Source organism: Trachemys scripta, chromosome 1 (assembly GCF_013100865.1).
Source record: "Trachemys scripta elegans isolate TJP31775 chromosome 1, CAS_Tse_1.0, whole genome shotgun sequence".
NCBI lineage: Eukaryota > Metazoa > Chordata > Testudines > Emydidae > Trachemys > Trachemys scripta.
Window position 1 is genome coordinate 132,612,995 of NC_048298.1, and position 24,012 is coordinate 132,637,006.

Sequence of the window (24,012 nt, forward strand, 5' to 3'; positions counted from 1 at the left end):
AAGGCCCCAAAATAAACCCTCCAACAGAGATCTGTTATGCTAACTACCCTTACACAAAGCAATACAGGCCAGGGCCCAGGCCAGGGCCTGAACTAGACTGGACTGCACAATTCCCTGCCAAACTCAGTCAAGGGTCATGACCAGAGGAGGGGGGGGGGGCAAGGAGGCAAAGAATAAAAAAGCCCCAGCAGCAGCACTAATGAAATATGTTCATGACTAATGAAATATAATAACCACTTGTGTGAAGCAATAGGTAACTTTAGCTAAATGCAATTTCTTAACTCATGCTTTGGGTGATCTGTGACCCACTCTGTGATTCCAGCTATCTGCAAAAATAGCCAATCATAGATCCTCTTTAGGCGTCCCATGGAACCCCCCCCCCATCTTTAACCAAAAGACCCCGGAAAATAACGTGTCTTGAGAAATGTACCCAAACTGGTGCCAAGTACCACCCCGGAGAAAACCACCAAGCGCCCCTCTACCCAAATAAACACCCAATTCTCGGAAAATAATGAGGAAGGTACCAGGGGAGAAGGGGGGAGGGGGGACTGACCCCAACCCTAGTTTCTTAACTCGCGGTTTAGGGGAGGGACTGACCCCAACCCTAATTTCTTAACTTGTGGTTTGGTGGAGGGGCTGACCCCAACCCCAGTTTCTTAACTCATGACGTATTGTTTGTACTTTGCTTGTGGTTCAATGAAATAAAAACCCGTCTGCGAGCGGCCCTTGGGGTGTCAGTCTTCGGACTGCACCCCAGTGCACTGGTATGTATGTCAATAAACTGGCCTCAGGCTTGAGTCTTTGAACTAAAATCATTGCGTGGGTGTCTTTGACCACAACAGGTGTGAGGTGTTGACAACGGCCATAACTGCAGCGATGGTCGCAGCGGGCTCCATGCTCACAGTGCTGTGGTGTCTGCGCTGTCACTCACCAGAAAAGTGCGCAAAGTGATTGCCCACCGGTGCTTTCAGGGAGGTAGGGCGGGAGTGACGGTTGAATGACGACAGTTACCCAAAATCACCCTCGACACATTTTTTGCCCCAGCAGGCATTGGGGGCTCGACTCAGAATTCCAATGGGCAGCGGGGACTGCGGGAACTGTAGGATAGCTGCCCACAGTGCACCGCTTCCAATGTCAACGCTTGCCCCATTAGTGTGGACTCACAAAATCGAATTACTGTCCTTAGTGTGGATACACACGTTCAACTTTTTAATATCGGTTCCACAAATTCGATTTAAGTAAAATCGAACTACTCTCGTAGTGTAGACATACCCTAAGAAATTCAGAACACATCTGCTGAAAATATGTCTCAGATAAAAGTGCAAAATATGGTTCCGTATCCTGCTTTCCTTGGAGACAGCTGGGAGTTTTGCCTGCCTTGAAATCACCCCTGCTTCTGTTTCCACAGCTGAGTTATAATGCACAGTAAGCCCTATGATTGCAGGTGACCACTGATCTCCCTTACAATCTCACAGGGATGTGAGGAACACTTCCTGCTGGAAGGAGTTAAGAATGATTTCCTGTGAAAGACACTTAATTTTAAACCTCTGATTGATGCTAAAGATAAAACAATCGGCTTTTGGCCTTTCACTTTTAACACCCAGTTTTCTCTTTTCCCACCAGGGTCTCCCTTCGTTGTTAGCAAGACATGCACACCCCTGAGTATCAGCAGCACACCTTCAATCTCATCCTGTGAGACAACTAGTGCCAAATGCTTTTATAAGAGTACCTTGCAGCAGTCAATGACTGGCAGCCCTTACATTAGAATCCTGACTTGCCAGCTTCACACCCACATCTATTGACCTACTAGCCTAAAGCACCAGCCAATCATCGCCAGACAACAGGGCTGCAAAAGGAGCCACTCAGAAACAGCCAGCAAGAAGTTCTGAAGAAGCAGCCAATCGATATTTAACAGGACCTTGGGTCTCCATATGCAACACACCAGGGTGGGGGGATCGAGTCTCCTCACCAGCCCTGTATGCTCTTTGAGTAGGGGACAGGAGTTGGAGCAGATCCCTTTGTATCTGCAGTTGGAGATGTCTCTGTGCCTTCTACCTCGGTGATCAGGACAATCCAACAGTATTTATGTTTGCATTGTTGTTGCAGCCATGTTAGTCCCAGGAATGAGTGAGACAAGGTGGACGAGGTAATTTCTTTTATTGGACCAATTCATGTTGGTAGAAGGGACAAGCTTTCAGGCTACACAGAGCTCTGTGAACTGAAGAAGAGCTCTGTGTAGCTCAAAAGCTTGTCTCTCTCACCAACAAAAGTTGGGTTCAATAAGAGAGATTACCTCACCCACCTTGTCTCAATCATATTTACTGCACCTTAAGACACTACCATTATCAAGTCAAAGCAATTAACTGTTTGCATCAGGAATTCACAAGCAGATCATTTTTATATGGATTTGTATTTCAGAGAGAATTTTTCCTGCTATTTTATTACTGGAGTTTATTTTTCTCTCACTGGATTTCTTGGTTTTATTTTCTGTATTATTTCTGACCATTAAGAAAGAACAGAATGAAACACAAAATGTTCCTTCAGAGGAAGCGCTGCTGTTAGTGCTTATATTTTACCGAAGTTTTAATGTGTCGTTTGCCTCCATCCCAATGTAATTCCAAGAGGCACCACATCAAACAGTGTAAGAATTGTAAAGACTTCAGTGCTACTGCAGTCTCATGCTTTCCCAGGAGGAGGCACAGAAGGGAATGGTGCAGGAATAGAGGCGGTGGGCAGCTCCTAGCTACCTGCTCCCAGCCTCTCTCAACAGGAAGGGAAGGTACAGGAGTGCTGGCTGTTGTGGGAGCTTCCAGATATTCCACTCCCAGCCTCTTGCCGTTGGCAATGGGGAAAGACTGCTGACTGGGAGTCGATGGGAACACCCACCTACGTGATTCCCAGACATTCTGGGCAGGGGGCACTGTCTGGCACTGCCACTGTGTAACATGGAAAAATCACTTGTTCTCCTGGGTCTGCAAACAGCAATAGCAGGAAGTACAAAGCTTTGGCTGAAAAATGAGTGAGGGGTTTCCAGTGGCTATTCCTCTCTCCCCTCCTCTGCCCCAGTGATTTATGGTTGTGGCATTCCTGGGGCTGTGTGGGAGAGGGAGCCACACCCAGGTCTCCAAGCTGCAGACCGAGGTGGATAATGTATCATCGTATGTTGACCAAATGACCTTGGAAACCAGCAAAGCCCCAGGCAGGAGGGGAGGGCAGATGCAGCACCCAGAGCTGGGGAGCTCTGGAATGTCTGGGGCCAGCGAATGACTGATTTAGAAAGGATGGGAGAGACTCCCCTCCTCGCCAAATAAATCACTTCTCTCCTCTCTCAGGGAGTAAAGCCTCCCTACCACTTTGCTGGAGGAGTTCTCCACAATGCACAGGCCATAAAGGCCCCAAGGCCGGATGGCTGTTGCCCTTTGTGTGGCCACAGCAACCTCTGTGTTCAGTAGGGAAGGGGGGTGCTTGTAAATGGATCTGGTCCGAAGCTGCCTTCACTGGAAAGGGGGCATAGAAAGAGAACAGGCTGGCAAATACCTTTGTGCCTGTATAAAGAAAGTCTTCTGTGTCCCTGCCCTGTCCTTCATCACTTGCGAAAACTCCCCTTCCTCCAGGACAGCCAAAGAGGTTAGAAATGGGGAAGACTTCTCAGGTCACTCATCCATTCCCTTTCCCCACTCCCTCCCATGCTCCTCCCACTAGCCCCCAGCCCCTCCGCTTCTAGGGCAAGATTGTTCCCTGCAGTCTAATCTCCAGGGCGCTGAGTGGTTACCATCCCTTCGCTCTGAGCAATGCCAGCTCTCATGAACAGGAACTGAAAGAGATAAAGTGTCTCAGTTAAGAGAGAAAAAGACCATCCCACAGACCAGGAGGCTAGAAGAAAGGAAAAGGAAGCCATGACTTCTTCCACAGAGACCGGTATGTGTGTAGGCGAAAGAGAGAATGTGTGTGTCTGTCTATGTGTACCCGAGTTGTGTGATTATTTGAGGTGAATGATTGTGTATATGTGTGCATGTTGTATGTTTGCATGTGTTTGTGAGCACTTGTGATCATGCAGGGATGTGTAGGAGTGGATGTTTGGATATGGGGTTCTTTGTATAATGCATATGTTTTTATCGGTGTGTATTTGTATCTCTGTGTATGTGTTTCTGGGTGCAGGGGCATATGTGTCTATGCTTGCATGCCTAGGTATAAAATGTGTGGTAAGATTTGTCCCTAAAGGATGCAAATTATTGAAAATACAAGTCTCAAGGGGAGGGTGGCTGACTCAGGGGAACTGAGATTGGAATAGTGCTGAGATAATCTCTGGGGTAAGAAATGCAAGCAAGCCCCAGGTAGTAGCAGGGGGTGGCAGGGTTACCAGCTGATCCAAGAGAGTCAAGGAATGGGATAGGAGACCTGTCTGCAGCACTGGGCCTGAGCCAGCACCAGGTGAGGGAGACTGGATGGCCCGGGGTTTGGGGGCTGGGATACGGAGCCTTTCATTCCTAGGGCATTGCTTCTGATGCAGCCCCAGGCTGGTTATAACCATGTCATGGCAGCCAGTGTTGAATGAAAAGTATTTATTTTTGTATTCCTGTAAGAGAGTGAACATAGTTCTCTGTCTGTGAATTAGCCGATCTAGCTCCTAGCAGTCATGTACCCACATCATTGGGAGCACTGCTATTAAGAGTCCCTCTTGCAAGTAGGGTAGCGAAAACTGACTTTGCTCTGGGACAAAAAGGGTTAAAATCTGACACACCAAGAGCGTTCTTAAACTCCCTTTGAACTTTATCTAATCCCCTTGCAAAGGCGCCAAGATGTTTCCTCCCAGGCCTGGGAACCAAGGTCACTAGGTCTATATTTTCATTCTTTCTGCTATCGCCTTCAAGGCTCCTACGAACCAAACCAGTTGCACAAGAGCAGGATGGCAGCTCCATTCCGGGAGCTCAGGGATGCATGCGAGGTTCTGGAGAAAGGGACTCAAAGGAAAATCACAGACAGGAGAGACTGAGATCACGGGGAAGAGGAGCCGTGTCAGTAACATGGGGCAATTTGGCAGGATCTAACATCACAAAGAACAAACATTTCCCTAATGTCTTCCAGGCTGAGCCCTTCCAAAACGTTTCACGAGCTGATGCAAAGGGCCTGATTCTCCTCTTACACCACTCTAAGTGAGGAGGGACTCCACTGAAATAAACGGAGTTGCACTGAAGTACAAATGGTGTCAGAGGAGAACCTCTGGGGTGGAGCATGGCCACTGTTTAGCAGAGCACAGCAACAGCACACAGCTGACTGCGAGTGAAGAAAAATCTAGTAGCCAGCTGAAACTACAGGGAGAATTGTTGGGAGACAAAGTACAGTAACACAAATGAGAATTTACCCAGGACACCAGGGTTAACAATGCTACTCCTACAAAGAGTGTCAAGGGATTCTAACCACCCCATCCTTGGTCTTATATCTCATCTAGAGACATCCCCAGCACCACACCAGGGTTACAGGGTAGTGGTGTCTCAGAGGAGAGAGCATCCCCTACTGAACCTGCCACCCCACTCCCTGCAGCACAGCGCCCCTTAGTGCTATGCTAGGGTCAGTGCTGACTCAGAGAGAAGAGCACCCGCTACTGATCCACGTACCTGACTGCTGATTCTGAGAGAAGAAATCCCCTACAAAGTCACTGCTTCCTGATATATTAAAGCTGTCTGTGGTAGTCTCCCATCCAATTTCCAACCCAGTTAAACTCCTTAGGCGTAAGGAGTATATATCCCCAGAGGGCACCGTGCATAGCACCCCTCAGGTAAGGATGACAGTACATAGCAGAAAGCTGGTGCAATTAGGAAGGAGCAGGGTCACATTTCTCTGGACTTCCACTGTAAGGAATACGTGGGTGTGAATGGTCACTGATTTCCTAAGATGCTGTCCTGGATCCCTGGGATGAGAACTGGGATCCCAAAAATCGCCTCCACCCCCAACCCACCCTGTATTTGTACTAGCTCATAGGTGACTCTCCGTTCTCTCTTCCAGTAGGTCATCCATCCAGAAGTGCTAGCCACAGGTAAGAATGACAGCTCTAGTCTGGTACGTGACTGGTGCCACAGAGAATTTCAGAGGGAGTGGAGGGAGGGTGGATTTTCCTCCCCTTAAACTTCTGCTATCTCAAAAGCATCTTGCTATTTTCCTTTCCTTTCTCGTCTCTCTGTCTTTTTCATAGTGATCTAGGTCCTGGTGCAGTACACTGCAGCCATGGTGCCTTGCTTTATTGTAGACAGAATTATTGCCTTCCTTTACAATCAAGCTGCAGCTCAGACTGAACCCCGATCCAGAAGTCCCAGGTATCATATATCCCATTATTAGAGACAGGACCTGGGGACACACAGTCATACAGGCAGCTTGTCTGACAGCAAAGAGGCGGTACTAAGACCATACAAACTGTCCCTCTCCCATCCTCACCCTCTGTCTCTTTTGCTACATGGGAGTCATTAAAGATACCAGTGATGGAATGTGGGTTTCAGGTGGAAGATACAGCCAAAGGAATTTAGGGCGATCTTTGACCCCAGCGCATTTCCCAAGCTGACCTACCTACTCTATGAAATTAAGTGGGGCAGCAGCACGAAGTTCTGGAGGAAGTGGTGCCCAAACACCCCCACCCAGCATGCCGAAATCAACTGCCTGGAAAATGACTTCAAGGCGATACACCACAGGCCTTCAGTGCGCTGCTCCATCATCTGGTTCCTGTCTTGGAGCCCCTGTGGGCTGTGTTGCAGACTGATCATTCACTTCCTACGGGCCCATCCCAAAGTGTCCCTGCAAATCTACATAGGGAGGCTCTTCAGGCTCAGAGATGAACGGAACCGGCAAGGCCTCAGGGACCTGGTGAGCAGTGGAGTGAACATTTACATCATGAGCCTGCCAGGTAACACTGCCCAAGGTTACAGGTACCTCAGTTCTGGACACTGGGGAATGGGACATGAAGCCTTTCACTTCTAGGCCACTGGTGCCAGTTAGGTCCCAGGCTAGTAGTGCATGAAAGTCATTCCGGTTTGATGGCCATGTGAAATGAGCTGGTGAGGGTCAATCCACAATCAGACACTGCCATATTGGCCAAACATTGATTCATTTCTAGGGAAATGCGGTGGGGGTGGAGGTCAATGGGTTGGTTCAAATATTTGCACATGCTATTCCCTGCAAAGAGAGTGGAGTTTTAACAACTTATCTTACCCCCTGCTTTTTCTCTGTCTCCCCCCATCTCCCCCTGCTGGTTCTGCCTGTTCCCTTCCCAGAGGGTGGGGAAGCTCTTGGAGAGAACTATCCCCCCCCCCATAAGGCTACCTGGAGTCAGATAGATTCCCCAGCCATCACAGGTACAAGAGCCACCCTCATGAGGCACACTCTTAGGGTACAGCGCTGTAGGCTACATCACTTATGTCTCAAACCAACCCCATTAGGAGCTCGATGTCAGCTCCACACTGTCCAAGTTTCAGAAAGTCTTTGGTATATAGTATCAGAGGGGTAGTCGTGTTAGTCTGATGAAGTGGGCATTCACCCACGAAAGCTTATGCTCCAATACAGAACCCTCTGTTGCTTTTGGTATATAGGTGTCCCTTCCACTTTTGAGCATGTGGGCACGTCTTTATGTTGTTGTTCTTAGTGCCATTTTCTCCTCCCTGGGTCACTGTGTCCTGAGCAATAATGAGGACATCCCCTTCAGCTTGAGATTGGAGCTTCACGCAGGGCAGGCATCTCCAGGTGCCAGTGTAATGCCAACAAGCTACTGTCATCGGCAGGCAGGATTGAACCTGGAGCCTCTGGAGCTTAGTGCACGAGCCTCTACTGCATAAGCTAAAATCCAACTGGTTGTTAGCTAAGGCTGTGGAGCAGACTCATTTAACTCTCTCTCTAAGTGGTCTTGGTACCACTAGATGGGACAGAACACCAAACCCAGGAGCTGTGTGGGTTACACCAGCAGTTCAAGTGTCACCTCTATCAAGGCTTCTCCTCCCTTGCCTTGATCAAACTCAGGGCAGGTGATGATTGGTGTATCAGTCCCTTTGTTGTGTCCTTCACCATGTGACTAGTAATCTTGTTATTCACTCAGCTTATGACTACTGTTGGAGAACATTTGTCGACCACCGAGTCAGAGAAGATGATATTTACTGGCCCTGCTACTTCACTCCATGGATGATATTCTATATGCTTGAATTCCAGTGTATCCTGCAGGTTGGTAGGTGCTTAATGCTGGGGTGGGGAGAGAATTGATCCAGAGTCACGTGTAGGTAAAAGGAGATGGTCCTGTGGTTGAAGCATAGAACTGGTAGTCAAGAGACCAGAGCTCTCTTCCTGGCTCTTCACAGAGGGAATCAAATTCAGCCATGGAGTAAATGGGCAGAACTCCATTGAAGTGAGGTTGCACCAGATTAGACCAGGAGGGTGGAATTTAGCCTAAGGAGGACTATGTCCCATCACTAGGAGATTTCATGTCTCTCCATCGACATCTCCTCTGGCTCTGATGACCCATTTTCATGGCTCAGCTCTAATACATGGAGAGTGCCATCTGGGTTCATAGGGACATTGCGTATTTTATGGATTTCCTTTCAAATTTCTTCTCAGAAACACTGTTGAAAAGTGGCAGTGATTGCAGCTCAAGGGAAAGGTTCTTTATTGTTGCCACTTCCCTTGAAAAGCCCAAGTGACCCTATCATGATGCCATTGGACAGTTAGCTTCCAAAGTTCTTTTAATATCATTTTCTCTGTTTGTACCAGGGTCTACCTCCTTGTTTACAGATTTGGCTGAAGAATTACACTGGCTCACCTGTTTTCCAACTCGTTTTACAGGAATCTCATAGAAAAATACTCTGGCAAAGTCTCCACACAGCAAACAGTCACCAGCAGCGACTGATTTTCAGGCCTAGGCCATCAGCTGAGCACTGGTACCCATCAATGTATTTTCCTGGACCACCAGTCAGTCACAAGCAGTGACCTGTGCTCAAGCCTAGACACAAGTCAATCAACAGCGTACACCAACATACTATCCTGGAGCACCAACCATTGTTCAAGCCTGAACCATCAACCAGGCAAAGGGTTGGCCCAGTCTTGTACCTTGGTGTATAGCTATGATTGGATGCTTGTATACAGGTAGGGTTTTTGTTTTTGTTTTGGAATATCTACAGTACAAGTGAAGATTGTGATTGTAGCAAAGGTAGGTGTGCCTGTGTTATCTCTAAACTGATGAGAACAGGTAACAATAGTAGTGTAGATGTGGTGACATGGCCTTCAGAGCAGGTTAGCAACCAGAGTATATAGACAGGCTCCCTGGAGGATTTGTACTCTGGTTGCTAGCCCATGCTGAAGCCTATGCCATGACATCTACACTACTATTGTTACCTGTACTCCACTAGATTAAAGCTAACATGGATATGCTTTACCATGGTACAATCACACCTTCATTTGCAGTGCAGACATTCCAAAAAGTAACTACCTGTCTACAAGCATCCAGTTACAGCTACACACCCAGATACAAAACTTGGCCATCAACCAATCAACAGAATGACCAGCATCATCATTATACTGACCTGGACCATTGTCCAGTCTCATGAATAGATGACCCTAATGTCTCCTATTCAATTAACTGAAATGAGCTAGATTCTGTTTTCATCTATATTGGTGTAAATCCTGAGTAACTACACTGAATTCACTGGAGTTACTCTAGATTTGTACCAATGCAAATGAGATCACGGGCGGAAGAAGAGGTGTGTATTTCCTAAGGAGCAATCCTTGTACTAGGTACATTTAGGGAAGAGTGCTTTAGTAAATTACATTACTATAGATACAGCTCAGGTATGCCTAGTGCCTTATCAATGATCCATAATTAGCAATAATTTCAAACTGGAGATGCAAAGAGGAGATTTTAAAGTGAGTGCACTTGTGAATTGGAGTAACAGCCTCAGTTTTATACCCTGCAGAATTGCAAGTGGCTTTGAATGACATCTAAATATTAGTCTTTTAGACTATAATGAGTTCTTAGCCCCCATCTACACTAGACATTCAGCCATGCCAGGGAACTGGCTACATGCTCAGTTGACCCCTGAACCAGTCACAATCATTGCTCCAATTTGTAGGGAAGGCCAGAACTTTCATAATCAGGTTACAACTCAGACACAGTTAACTTCCCCTCTCTAAGTAGGACCCAGAAGCCCAATCCTGCATACACAAACTTGAATAACTGTTGAAGCCAATAGGATTGTCCATCTGAGGCCTGGTCTACACTAGGCGTTTATGTCGAAGTTAGCGCCATTACATCGAATTAACCCTGCACCCGTCCACACTGCGATGCTATTTAGTTCGACATAGAGGTCTCTTTAATTCGACTTCTGTACTCCTCCCCGACGAGGGGAGTAGTGCTAAATTCGACATGGCCATGTCGAATTAGGCTAGGTGTGGATGGAAATCGACGCTAATAGCTCCGGGAGCTATCCCACAGTGCACCACTCTGTTGACGCTCTGGACAGCAGTACGAGCTCGGATGCTCTGACCAGCCACACAGGAAAAGCCCCGGGAAAATTTGAATTTGAATTCCTTTTCCTGTCTGGCCAGTTTGAATCTCATTTCCTGTCTGGACATCGTGGCGATCACAGCAGCACTGGCAACGATGCAGAGCTCTCCAGCAGTGATGGCCGTGCAGTCTGTGAATAGAAAGAGGGCCCCAGCATGGACTGATCGGGAAGTCTTGGATCTCATCGCTGTGTGGGGCGATGAGTCCGTGCTTTCTGAGCTGCGCTCCAAGAAACGGAATGCAAAGATCTATGAGAAGATCTCAAAAGACATGTCAGAGAGAGGATACAGCCGGGATGCAACGCAGTGCCGCGTGAAAATCAAGGAGCTGAGACAAGGCTACCAGAAGACCAAAGAGGCAAACGGACGCTCCGGATCCCATCCCCAGACATCCCGTTTCTATGAGGCACTGCATTCCATCCTCGGTGCGGCCGCCACCACTACCCCACCACTGACCGTGGACTCTGAGGATGGGATATTGTCCACGGCCGGTTCCTCGGACATGTTAGCGGACGGGGAAGATGAGGAAGGAGATAAGGAGGACGAGGCAGTCGGCAGCGCTCACAACGCTGATTTCCCCGACAGCCAGGATCTCTTCATCACCCTTACAGAGATCCCCTACGAAGCGTCCCCAGCCGTTACCCCGGACACAGAATCTGGGGAAGGATCAGCCAGTAAGTGTTGTAAACATCTAAACATTTATTTTTAACAGAACAGGAATATTAACAATTAAAAGAATGGGTTGTTCATGATTACTTTGCCCTAGGCACTTAACGGTTCAGTCATGGGCAGTGCAAGTTTTGAAAAAAAATCTAGCAATGTCCGGTTTTCCGTGATTGTCCTGCCCAAGCCGCTCTACTGTTTAGTCCCTGCTACTGCAGCTAGAGTAAAATGCGGTCTATATGTGCAGGGATAGAGCAGTAATCCTCCCGGGACATCTCGATGAAGCTCTCCTGGAGGTAATTGGAAAGCCGTTGCATGAGGTTCCTGGGGAGAGCGGCCTTATTGGGTCCTCCGAAGTACGACACGTTGCCGCGCCACGAGACTATCAAGTACTCGGGAATCATTGCTCTGCACAGCAGGGCGGCATACGGCCCTGGTCTTTGGAGGCTTTCCCGGAGCATTCTCTCTCTCTCGCTGTCAGAGATCCTCATCAGGGTGATGTCGCCCATGGTGACCTGCTTTGAATTAGGTAGGGGAATGTTAGTGTTGGGACTGCTTGCTCGTTCCTTTACAGAACTGTAACCGCTGGTTTGCAGCCACGCGGTGGAGGCGGGAGAGGGGCTGCCGAAAGGGATCGTTCCTGGGGACAGCCGCGAGGGGGTGGGACAGGGGCAGAGTTCCCGCTTGCCGGATTGCTGGCAGCAGGTACTGACATTGCTTTAAATGTGAAATGAGGCCAGTGGTAATATAAAAGTTTTAAACTGCCACAAGTCTACGGCTTACCATGTCTGCCTGCAACAGAAATTCCGTTGTGCTGCCCCGCTTCTCAAATGTGCTGTGGAAGACCCCAGGCACTGAATGCGAAGGCCGAGAATTCGACCTTGTGCTGAGTGCGCATGTGATAGGTGCTGTGCATGGTCTTGTTCACAGAGAAAGACTATGTTCTTGGTTCACAACTACATTTATCTTTCTGAGGAATTCACTCCCTTTTTCCCATTCCCACAGCCACATCTGCGACTGTCTCACAACCTAGCCTGGCATCACACTCCCAGAGGCTAGCGAAGATTAGGCATAGGAAGAAGAGGACACGGGAGGACATGTTCTCTGAACTTATGGCCTGTTCCCAAGCCCAGGCAGCACAGCAGACCCAGTGGCGGGAGAAATTGACCCAAATGCAGCAAGCAAACATGGATCGGGAGGAGAGGTGGCGGCAGGAAGACCAGCAGGCGACTCAAACGCTGCTTGGACTACTGAGGGAGCAAACAGACACGCTCCGGCGCCTTGTGGATGTTCTGCAGGAACGGAGGCAGGAGGACAGAGCCCCGCTGCAGTCCATCTCTAACCGCCCTCCCCCGCCACCAAGTCCCATACCCACCTCACCCAAAGTGCAAAGAAGGAGAGGCGGCAGAGTCCCTGCTAACTCTCACTCCACCCCTGCAGAGAGCTCTAGTAGCAGAAGGCTCTCATTCCCCAAAACTTGAAAAGTTCTTTCCTTCCCGCCTGACACAAGCCCCCGTCCAAGTTTCACCTCCCAGTTCCATGTGTAGTTGATAATAAAAAATACGTTCATGTTAACTACTGTTTCAATCATGTTCTTTTGGAGGAGGAGGGGAAAGGGGGTTGGTAATTGGACAGGACAGTCACCTTTGGCAGGGTACATAGGCGGGGGCAGGCACAGCAGCAGGGCACATACACAGTGCAGTGATGCAGTGACTAGTTACCCTGGTTAGTCTGGGAGGTTGTTTTCATGTTATGTGGTGGGGGGTGGGTTGCTCTGTGACTTTGTGGCGGGGGAGGGCAGTTACAGATCTTAAGCGGCAGTCCTTATGCAGGATCACAGAGCCATGCAGCAGGGGATCTGTAATCGTCCTCCCCCTGCCACAAAGTCACATAGCCCCCCCATACACACAGTCCCGATCAGGAGGGGTGACAGGCTCCGTTGAAACAACCATCCCACCGCAGCGGAGCCCGTCAATCCTTGAGTTTAGAAGCTTCATTCGCGTCACTACACTACACCCGCTCCGCACCACAGTCTGCGTCCCAGTTTTAAAAAATTCCCGCGAAAACAGTATTAAAAAAAACGGTGTGCATTAACAAAGTAGAACTATTTTTATTTCGAAACGTGTGTTGGAAGGGGGTGAAGGGGGTATGTAACTGGGTAGGATAGTCAACATTAACTGGGTAAAGAAACGGGGGCAGGTTCAGCTTCTCTGTACACAAACTTAAAAGTCACAGGTTACCCTGCTCACTCAGGAACTTTGCTTTCAAAGCCTCCCGGATGCACAGCGCTTCCCGCAGGTCTCTTCTAATCGCCCGGCTGTCTGGCTGAGCGTAATCAGCAGCCAGGCTATTTTCATCAACCTCCCACCCCGCCATAAAGGTCTCCCCCTTGCTCTCACAGAGATTGTGGAGCACACAGCAAGCTGCTATAACAATGGGGATATTGGTTTCGCTGAGATCACAGCGAGTCAGTAAGCTTCTCCATCTCCCCTTGAGACGGCCAAAAGCACACTCCACCACCATTCTGCACTTGCTCAGCCGGTAGTTGAAGAGTTCTTTTTCAGTGTCCAGGGCGCCAGTATAGGGCTTCATGAGCCAGGGCATTAGCGGGTAGGCTGGGTCCCCGAGGATGACTATAGGCATCTCCACATCCCCAACAGTTATTTTGTGGTCCGGGAAGTAAATACCTTGTTGCAGCCGTCTAAACAGACCAGAGTTCCTGAAAACACGAGCGTCATGAACCTTGCCCGGCCATCCCACGTAGATGTTGGTAAAACGTCCCCTGTGGTCCACCAGTGCTTGCAGCACCATGGAAAAATAGCCCTTTCGGTTAATGTACTGGGTGGCTTGGTGGTCCGGTGCCAGAATAGGGATGTGAGTTCCATCTATGGCCCCACCGCAGTTTGGGAATCCCATCGCTGCGAAGCCATCTATGATCGCCTCCACGTTTCCCAGGGTCACTACCTTTGGCAGCAGTACATCAACGATTGCCTTGGCTACTTGCATCACAACAACCCCCACGGTAGATTTGCCCACCCCGAACTGGTTCGCGACTGACCGGTAGCTGTCTGGCGTTGCAAGCTTCCAGAGGGCTATGGCCACTCGCTTCTGTACACTCAGTGCAGCTCGCAACCGGGTGTCATTGCGCTTCAGGGCAGGGGACAGCAACTCACAAAGTTCCAGGAAAGTTCCCTTCCGCATGCGAAAGTTTCGCAGCCACTGGGATTCATCCCAGACCTGCAGCACTATGCGGTCCCACCACTCAGTGCTTGTTTCCCGTGCCCAGAATCGCCGTTCCACGGCATCAACATGACCCATTGCCATCGTGATGTCCTCGGCGCTGGGTCCCCTGCTTTCTGAGAGGTCTGTGCTACTCTCAGACTTCAGGACATCACCGCGGTGCCGTAGCCTCCTCGCCTGACTTTTCTGCATCTGCCTCAGGGAAAGGTGTATGATAAGCTGCGAGGCGTTGAGAGCGGCCACAACTGCAGCGATGGTCGCAGCGTGCTCCATGCTCGCAGTGCTGTGGCATCCGCGCTGTCAATGACTGGAAAAGTGCGCGAACTGATTTCCCGCCGGCGCTTTCAGGGAGGGAGGGCGGGAGTGATGGACGGATGACGACAGTTACCCAAAAGCCACCCTCGACACATTTTGTTACCCAGAAGGCATTGCCGGCTACACCCAGAATTCCAATGGGCAGAGGGGACTGCGGGAACTGTGGGATAGCTGACCACAGTGCACTGCTTCGAATGTCGACGCTTTCACCGTTAGTGTGGACTCACAAAGTCGAATTACTGTCCTTAGTGTGGACACAGACGTTCGACTTTGCAATATCGATTCCAAAAATTCGATGCAAGTAAATTCGAACTACTCTCGTAGTGTAGACAAGGCCTGAGTATATTTATTCACATGGTAAGTGGTTGGAAAACTGGGCCAAATATTAAGGGGCAACCAGGTTAGGGGTAATGGTGTTGCAAACAGAGTCCCCAGGAGTGTTGTAGTTGTAATGTAGGCAGGGCCTTATTAGACGAGATCTTCACTTGCCAGAGATCAAGGAGGTGAAGAGCATATGACTAATGGTAATGAGAATGACACATTCCGCAAATATATTTCTCAGAGCTTTGAATGTATGTTTTCATTGTTTAGCTGTAATTTGGGTCATGTTGCTTCAATATGATCCTTAATGATATTCCATAATTGTGATAAATGAAGGGGTGGGGGAGCTCTCTTTTATGGACCCAGCCAGCCAGTTAGCTGTAAAATCCCTCTTGGTAGCTGTTCTCTACTTGCTTTACCTGGAAAGTGTTAAAAAGTCTGACTGAATGAATAGGTAAAAGGAAGTGAGTGGCCAACTGGCCAAAAGAGCCAATGGGAAGGCTAGAACTTTTTAAAATTGAAAGACTCCCCTTTGGTCAGTCTGTGTTGTTCTCCCAGAGAGCAGGGACAGGACTGAAACTATGCTGTAAAAAGCTTTAAGCCAGGTATGAAAAATCATCAGATCATACCTAGAAACTACTTATTGAAAACCCCAGATATGTAAGTAGATCAGGAAATGTCTAGGAAGATGCGATTAGGTTTATTTCTTTTATTTCTTTATGGATTGTGGACTCCTCTGTACTAGTCCCCAAATGCTTTTGTTTTGCTTGTAACCATTAAGCTGGACCTCAAGAAAACTATTCTTGATGCTTAATTATTATATTTGCTCTTTTAAAATATAGCAATACCCTAAGTTTCAGATGTATTTTCTTTTTTTGTTTGTTTTTAATAAAATTTACCTTTTTTAAGAACAGGATTGGGTTTTTGTGTCCTAAGAGGTTTGTGCATATGTTGTTTAATTAGCTGGTGGCAACAGCTGATTTCATTTGTTTTCTTTCTCAGCTCTTACCCGGGGGGGGGGGGGGGAAAGGGCTTGAAGGTACCCCACAGGGAGGAATTCCCAAGTGCACCTTCCTGACTTCAAAGGGTTTTTTTGCATTTGGGTGGTGGCAGCATCTACCCATCCAAGGTCAGAAAAAAGCTGTAACCTTGGGAGTTTAATACAAACCTGGAGTGGCCAGTATTAATTTTTAGAATCCTTGCGGGCCCCCACCTTCTGCACTCGTAGTGCCAGAGTGGGGAATCAGCCTTGACAACAATGACCAGGAGTAATATGTGTTTGGCTCTCGAAAAGATGTGAATGCCCTGCTTTTTGATGGCTGTGCTTTGGTTACTGTTGTCTTAAGTCAGGAAGCCATTTGCAATTAACAACAACTTTATTTAACCTACAAATGTATGAACAATGCTAGGTTTTTTTATGGGCCAGACAGTAGATGGCACTCTTTCTATTAGGTAGCTATACACACATATATACTGCTATGTATATCATTTATATAGCACTCACCAAATAGTTGTTCTTTTCCTTTTTCTTTCATTAACTGAGGTGTTTCCTAAACATCCTTTTAGATTTAGCTATTTCTTGGAGGAGTTACATCTCAGTTGGAAATTTAATAAAGTACATGTCAGCTATGAAAATGATGTCAATGTGCCCAAAAGGCCTGATTTGCAAAATGTCAGTTCCAAAATTGCATGCACAAAAATGCAGGCACATTTGTTTAAGTAACACATGAGTAATTACCATGATAGTGCAGGCAGGCTGGATAATTACACCTACAAATGACAAGAGATGCATCTAGCCTTTTGTATGTTCATTTGTGGAAATGGAATATGCAATTTAAGCATGGAAATGTACATGAAATTTTGCATACATAATTGTATGACCGATTTTCTGAAAGCCAGGCCCAATAGGAGCACACATGTATATTTCGGGGTGGCACTGACAGCATATATGTGCTGGATTTGAAAAAGGACTGGGTATTTTATTGACCATGATCGACAATTGTGCCTAAGCCAGCTAAAATGGCAGTATCACTCATCAGCTGTCATGCATAGCAGAGACTGGGATTGAGGAGTGTCAGGAAGAAATTTTTCTCCCACTTACAGCATTGTAGAGTTATTCAGGTGCAATATGGGCACTTTTGTGTGATGTTGGCCACTGCAGCATGACAGATACCAGACTAGATGGAATGAGGGCTTGATCTGACATTACAGGTTCTGTGCTCTGGCTTTCCCCCGGGGATCTCCATAGGGAGCATACCTCTGGGATTCACCTACACAATACCGGCATCTTCCTTAACTCACAAGCAGGACCTGGGGTAGATCCCCTGGAATCTCCATTGAGAATTAATGCTTGATCCAAGTTATAAATAAGGAAGGAAGCCTAGGATCAATTCCCCACTATCTCCATAGGGAATATAATTGGTGAAGTGAAACCCATATTAGAATCATAGGGTTAGAAGGGACTGCAACGGTCATCTAGTCTAACCCCCTGCCAAGACATAGGATTTGTTGTGTATTTACAGTCTATAAAAGAATTTGGGATCCTTGGGGATTAAATGCAAAGTTATTACATTGTATTCACCTCTGTTTCTACTCTGGATGGAATCACCCTGTGTAATCCTGCTTGGATGAGTTTACAAAGCAAATTTAGTGCAGCCAGTGTCTTTATGATAAATCATCTTACTAATGGATTGCTTGTATAAGACACAGGTTGTTTGGTGCCTACCTACTATAGTACATGTTGGAAATGTGTGAACTAGATCAGATAGATTACTATAGCTAGATCAGCTAGGTTAGATAAATGACCAAAGCTACCGTCAATACTATTAGAGGTTTGAAAGGAAATGACCTGTGATGGGTTTTGAACATTCAGTGCACATAGAGGAGCCTTTATTTGTCTACTGTGAGATTCCTCTCTTTTCATTTCCCCCTTGGATTACTAGTGAATGCTACTTGGAATAAAATCCAGTGTCCCAACTTTAAGAAAGTGTTGCTTTTAGTAATACTTCTATAGCTCATCACTCTACAGAGGATTCCATGTTCCAAAAAGGGTAGTGACATTATGCGAGGCAGTGCTCTCTGCTGACCAAGGCCCTGAGCTATGCTCAAAATAGGAGACCTGGTTCGCTTCCCAGCTCTACTACCTCCTTGTTTTGTGACCTTGTGCAAATCAGCGTCTCAGTTTCCTCCTCTGTAAATTGTGGACAGTGAGGTTTACCTCCTTGTATGGGGAAGGGTTGTGGTCTATTTATTATAAGTCTTGCCTGCATGTTAACGATCACTCACTTTGCCTCTTTCCATTGATATTTCCAAAGTGTAGGTTGCCTGACCACTATAACGCTCTGCGTTTGATGTGTGACGTTGTAATGATTTAAAGGGCAAATGTGAGGGGATGCCATTGGTTTATCCCTAAAATAACCAGCATGTCTAGGATTCAGCTTTAACATCTGGATTATGTTCCAAGCTTTTCTTCCAGCTTCATAACCCTTATATGGCTCATCTCTGGAACAGACCACAAAAGCTAAGGCTCAGACATAGGTTTGGAAGCAGTAAATGCTGATTTCACTGCACACACACAAACCCGTGAGAAAAAATTTCCACTGATAATAATCAAAATTTGCATCTAGGCAAAGTAAGGGAAATGCTGCTTGAAAACGTATTAGACTTTTATTTAAGGCTATTTACTTTGTATATTTTGACATGTGATGAGGACCCTGCCCCATAATTTTGTGCAACTGTGACAATCTAAATCAATAAAACTTTAAAAAGTGCTTCAAAATAAACATTGAAATTATTAAAAAAAACATATTCTGCCAAGCCTACTCATACAAAGAACTTTATTTATTTATATATATGTAGTTTTATATATATATATATATATGTACAAACATTAACAGGCATCACATCAAGCACTTCTACAGCACCATGCATGGAAATTAATGCTTTGCAGAGAATTTTCACAGCTATTCCAGTTCCAGTTTCTCCAAGCAGGAGGTGCCATAGGAAACAGTGCAGGAGACTTGGGTGTGGAAAGCACATAATTAGTCCTTTTCCTACCTCTCCCATCAGGAGGCACTGTAGGGAATGGGGCGGGCACTGGAACGGTAGGGGAGTTCTCAACCACTCTAGTTCAAGCCTCTCCCAAAAGGAAGCACTACTGGGAATGGTGTAGGAGCTCTAACTGCTTAAGGAGATCTCAGATAGTGCAGTGTCAGACTTTCCCAGAAGGAGGTGTTGTACAGCATCATGCAGGGACACTTGTTGTGGGGAACGTACAGCGGCTAATCGACTATGGAATAGTCCCTCCCAAAAAGGAAATAATGGAAGCTCCATTGCTTATGAGTGTTATATTTGATGAAGGCCTGGAGGTTAGACTGCAGGGGACAATCCTGCCCTGACTGAGGGAGCTGCGCGAAGAAGATGAAATAGATTTAGGCCGGCATTTTCAAAAGTCCCCACTAAATCTGGATGTCTCTTTTTCACTGCCCAGCTTGAGAAGTCAAGGACCAATTAAGTCAATGAGAGCTGTGGGTGCTCAGCACCTCTGCAAATTGGGCCCAAGGTATCTTGAGGTGAGTACCTCAAATTAGTGGACACCCTTGAAACTTTTGGCCACAGCATCTCCACCTCAAATTTCTAGGATTCTGTCTCCCAGTCTCAACCTCTCCAAGTGGAAGGCAGTGCAGAGAGCTGGACAAAAGGGCTGGCAAGGGGAGTCTCTCGGCTACTGCAGCCCTACCCTTTCATAGCAGGGGGCTCAATGGGGATCAGTGCAGGACAGCTGGCTTCATGGCAGTCTCACATGAACTCCAGTTGATGCCTCTCCCAGCAGGAGGCAGCATAAGGAGACAGGATGGGTGACTCCCAATTAATCCAGTCCTGTCCTCTCTCAGCAGGAAATGTTAGAGGTCTGTCTTCACTGCAGAGTTAACTCAGGCTCTTATTCATGTATTGCCCCAACCCAGCTCCTGGCTACACACAAAACCCTCTCAAGGTTGGTGTTGCTTTACACCTGGCCTAGCTGGCACAGCTGGGACTATAGGCTAAAGGCTGAGAGAGGCTTGCGCTTGACTGATAACACTCCCACTCTGCAGTGAGGGCACAGACTCAATCACTATTCGTCCTCCAACGCCTTCCCACAATTCCCCCCATGTGCCCAGAAGGACAGACCAATTGTCCCACGATTCACTGCCAGAGAATCATGAAGCGGCTCAGCTCACTGCAGCACAAAGAACCCTGGGATGTGCCCCAAGAGTCCTAGAGGCACACATGGGCAAGTGCAGCACCGGTGAGCACACAGTAACACAGATGGGGCTTTGCGGTGTGGCCACCCATACCTGGGCTAAGCCAACCTGGATGCTCAGACCTGGGTATTGATCACTTGAATTAACTCTGTAGTGAAGACATACCCTATAAGCATCAATGTAGGGCAGTGTGGGGCTTTCACTCCAGTCCTGGCTTCCCCAAGAAAGGCTGTAGTGCTGGATGGAGTGGGAGTGAGAGTGCAGGGGAATTCTGTCTTTAGTGGGTCATCCTAATTTTCCTTGGAAGGGAAGTAAGAAAGGTCTTTTCTCAGGACATGGGGATTTAAGAGTGGAGGGAGGGATGGAAAGAAGGAAGGGGAGAAAGTGTGAGTGGGAGAGAAAGAGAGACATTGTAGGACCAGTGTGTTTCCAGAGTCTTCTGATTGTCTGTGACCTTCCCTCCTGCCCACCTCAAAGTCCCAGGATTTTGAAGGCATCGCGTAAATCGTCCACTTCATCCAGTGGCTGTGCAGAGCAGGAGAGAAGAGATGAGTTAGTTGTGCAATAAGCGGAAATGCTGAGAGGGGCGGAGAAGATGAAGGGGACAAGAGGAGAGGAGGGTTGGAGAAGGGAGGAGCCAAAGAAGGGTGGGGTAAAAATGAAAGGGAGATGGAATGGAGGAGAGAAGAGGTGAGGAAAGTGGGCAGACGAAAGTCAAGAAGAGAAGATAGAGGGGAGAGAAGGGACACACAGGAGCAAATAAGAAATGCAGCAGTGGAGAAAGGGGAGACACTGGATGGACAGGGGAAAAGAAATGTTCCTCACCAAGAGGATCCGCCGGAGTCTCCTGGACAGACGGACAGAGTTTTCATGCAGCCCCTCCCAGGCTTTAAAGGTCCTCTCCCGGTTCTCCACGAAGGTGTTCCAGCAGTAGAAGTAATCTGCCAAGGAGCAGGAGACAGGTTGAAGACATGGAGCAGAGTCAGGGATGCCCAGAACAGGACTCAACTGTCCCCAAGGATCATTAGGGCTCCATATCCCTCTATATGTCTCCCCCATGACTCTGTCGCCATCTCTCCCCTGTCCCCTCTCTCCAGGCCTCTGTCTCTCCACCTCTGAGATACTGTCTCACCTTTGAAGGTCATGATGGCGATCTGGACCCCAGCCCGGTGCAGACGTCTCAGCCCCTCAGGCTCAGCATTGCGGTCCTCACAGAAGTACAGCCGGGCGGCAAAGATGCGCAGTGTCAGGTTGGGGTAGGCACGCAGGAAGTCAGCCACATGCCGGGCACAGTCATAGCAGGGGCTCCATGAGGTGAACCAGGTGACTCGGTAGCAGCGTCCAGGGTCCAGGTCCCAGGCAGAGATGTAACGCAGGAAGAGCATCTCCACGTGGCAACCCGACTGAGCAAGAGAGAGACAGAGAGGGAGACGATGGGAGAGAGGATGGAGACATGCATGGATGGATATGGGGGGGAATGGATGAGTGTATGGGCAGATATAGGGTTGAACTGATGGATGGATGGATGGATGGATGGATGGATGGATGGATGGATGGATGGATATGCAGGTGAGCTGATGGATGCATGGATAGGTAGGGGATGAGCTGGTGGGTGCACTGATGCATAGTGTGGGGAGTAGGTGGGTACACAGAGGGCCTGATGGTTGGGTAAGTGAGCTGATAGGTGCTTGGCTGTATTGATAGGTGCCCAAGTCATGCCCATACTTTGTTGCGCAGGTATCCGAAGTCCAAGGAGCAGGAGGTGGCGCTATCCCGACGTTTCACCACATAGCAGAGGTAGGTCTCATGGCGGCCCCGGGCCCAGCGTAGGTTCTTGAAATTGTAGAGGAATTTCTTCTGCTTCATCAGGAGGCTGCAGGGGAACATTTGAGGGGAAGATTAAACTATAATAGCACATCCCATAGCAGGGAAGCGACAGTGTCTCTGTACAGGGCTCTGGTGTGACTGCACTTAGAACATCCTTTCCATTCCTAGGCCCATCTGTACCAGAACTGCAGTGTTCAGAAAAGGGACACAGACAGGGCAACGGGGCTGCAGGGGCGGGGTGGGGGGAACACTACAAGTGGAAATGGAAAGAATTTAATCTACAGTTTGGTTAAACAACAACTAAGGTGGGAGGGGATAAAACTGTTGGAAGGGCATAAAAGCAAGGAGGCAGAGCAATTGGTTGGGAATCTGAAGGGAGGAGACCTGGGGTGCGATTGAGAAGATGGGGCATTTTGGACTGGGCAATAAAGGAATGTTTCCTCACAGTGTGAGACTGTGGCAAAGTCTCCAAGGGAAGGGGTGGCAGCCCCATCACTAGGGAGATTTAGAACTAGGATTGGACAAAGCTCTGGAGAGCAGGCTGAATGGAAAAACTTTGCCTTGGCCTCCAAGAGATAAACATGGTGGAATGACAAACATCAGTGGAATGCTGGAATAAATCAAACAGGGAGGATAGAATGGGGGAGGGGAGAGACCAGCAATCTAGCTAAAAGATTCCATTCAGTCTAATGGAAGGATATTTCTGGATGGAGACCTATATGGATACAAGCCCTAAGTCAAATAAATTCACACATAGGGGCCCATTACTCTGCGTAGGGTCCTACTCTGGCCCAGGGGGATGCAGAAGTCATAGACCTTTTTCTAACGGGCTTTGCCTCAATGCAGGGTTGCAGCAGGAGCTGTGAACAGCTGTGCTCACTGAGGTGAGACACTAGCCACCTCCACAGCAATGCAAAACAGAAGTGAATGGGTTAAAAATAATCCTGGCATGTCATCTCCTCGCTCTGAAGGGCTGATGTGTGATGGAGGGACTTATAGCAGGTCAGTTGATATAGGGTTTGGGTCTGTAGGGGGATGAGAGTGGAGTAAAGGTTGGGCAAGGGAAGTTTGTGTCTGTTGATTTATTGTATCAGGTTTGTCTGATTTTAGTCTGAGGTCTCAGAGTCTCAAGGAAACACACATCTCTTCAACACACACACACACACACACACTTACACACACACACTCTCTGTGTGACACACATACATTGCTCCCTCACACATCTAGTTACCTATCACCATAGTATCTGAGTAACTCAGTATTTAATATGGAAATTACAATCACATTCTCGCTACACACACATACACTCTTCCCTGTCACACAGCTTCATACACATACATATGTTACACAACCTTAATTTGCACACACTCATATGCACTCGTTCAGACACATTCACACACATGCATACACCCCCCCATTCATAGACACCTACAGCTGTCACACACAGCTGCACAGTCACACTCACATATCCTTCTGTCATATACCTTTACATACCCACAGCACACCCACTTTTACATATGTAAAGCTTCCTACCTTACACACATATGCCTCCCTCATGCACATTCACACAGAGATAGACCCACAACTCTCATTCTCACACAAGATACACACATCCCTCACTCACACACATCCTTTGTTCCAAACCCACAACCTTAAATGTACATAAAGAACATTATATGCATATCATATTTCATCCCAATGTCTATATTATAAACTTAAACTCATAAACGTGTAACACACTAAGTTGTGTCATGACTTCTTCTTGTGGATGGTCCACAAAAAGATCAAGAGCCTACTACTGCTATCAGTTAATGGAGTTATTCCTTTAGCTCAAATGGCAGTCCTCTGATTTTGATGCCACAGCATTCCTTCCCAT

At 47.7% G+C, this 24,012-nt stretch overlaps 3 protein-coding genes across 7 annotated transcripts in view; 2 read left to right on the top strand and 1 right to left on the bottom strand.

Annotated features, from left to right (window-relative positions):
- Nucleotides 1-2,159, top strand: part of LOC117884857 (C->U-editing enzyme APOBEC-1-like) — a 46,923-nt gene extending 44,764 nt beyond the window's left edge. The window contains exon 5 of the mRNA XM_034785738.1: nt 1,624-2,159. Coding sequence (XP_034641629.1) covers nt 1,624-1,662 — 39 coding nt within the window. The 3' untranslated portion in view covers nt 1,663-2,159. The remainder of the gene's footprint in view (nt 1-1,623) is intronic.
- A 1,182-nt stretch (nt 2,160-3,341) lies between these two features.
- Nucleotides 3,342-10,224, top strand: LOC117884837 (C->U-editing enzyme APOBEC-1-like). Of its 5 annotated transcripts, none has more exons than XM_034785726.1 (5): nt 3,342-3,918; nt 6,004-6,034; nt 6,492-6,892; nt 8,075-8,200; nt 8,812-8,837. In XM_034785726.1, exons 1-5 carry the CDS (start codon nt 3,897-3,899, stop codon nt 8,820-8,822), a joined length of 591 nt encoding a protein of 196 aa, XP_034641617.1. In that variant the 5' UTR covers nt 3,342-3,896; the 3' UTR covers nt 8,823-8,837. The 5 variants fall into 5 exon arrangements, with proteins under 5 accessions (XP_034641617.1, XP_034641598.1, XP_034641607.1 ...); XM_034785707.1 differs by having other exon boundaries at nt 3,344-3,918; nt 8,075-8,196; nt 8,812-10,224; XM_034785716.1 differs by having other exon boundaries at nt 3,344-3,918; nt 8,740-8,947.
- An 8,725-nt stretch (nt 10,225-18,949) lies between these two features.
- On the bottom strand, nt 18,950-22,305 carry AICDA (activation induced cytidine deaminase). Its single transcript, XM_034785751.1, has 4 exons — nt 22,035-22,305; nt 21,442-21,712; nt 21,135-21,250; nt 18,950-20,834 (listed from the first exon to the last, which is right to left on the bottom strand). The coding sequence occupies exons 1-4, from the start codon at nt 22,194-22,196 to the stop codon at nt 20,781-20,783; spliced, it is 603 nt and encodes a 200-aa protein (XP_034641642.1). The 5' UTR covers nt 22,197-22,305; the 3' UTR covers nt 18,950-20,780.
- Between the last annotated feature and the right edge of the window lie 1,707 nt (nt 22,306-24,012).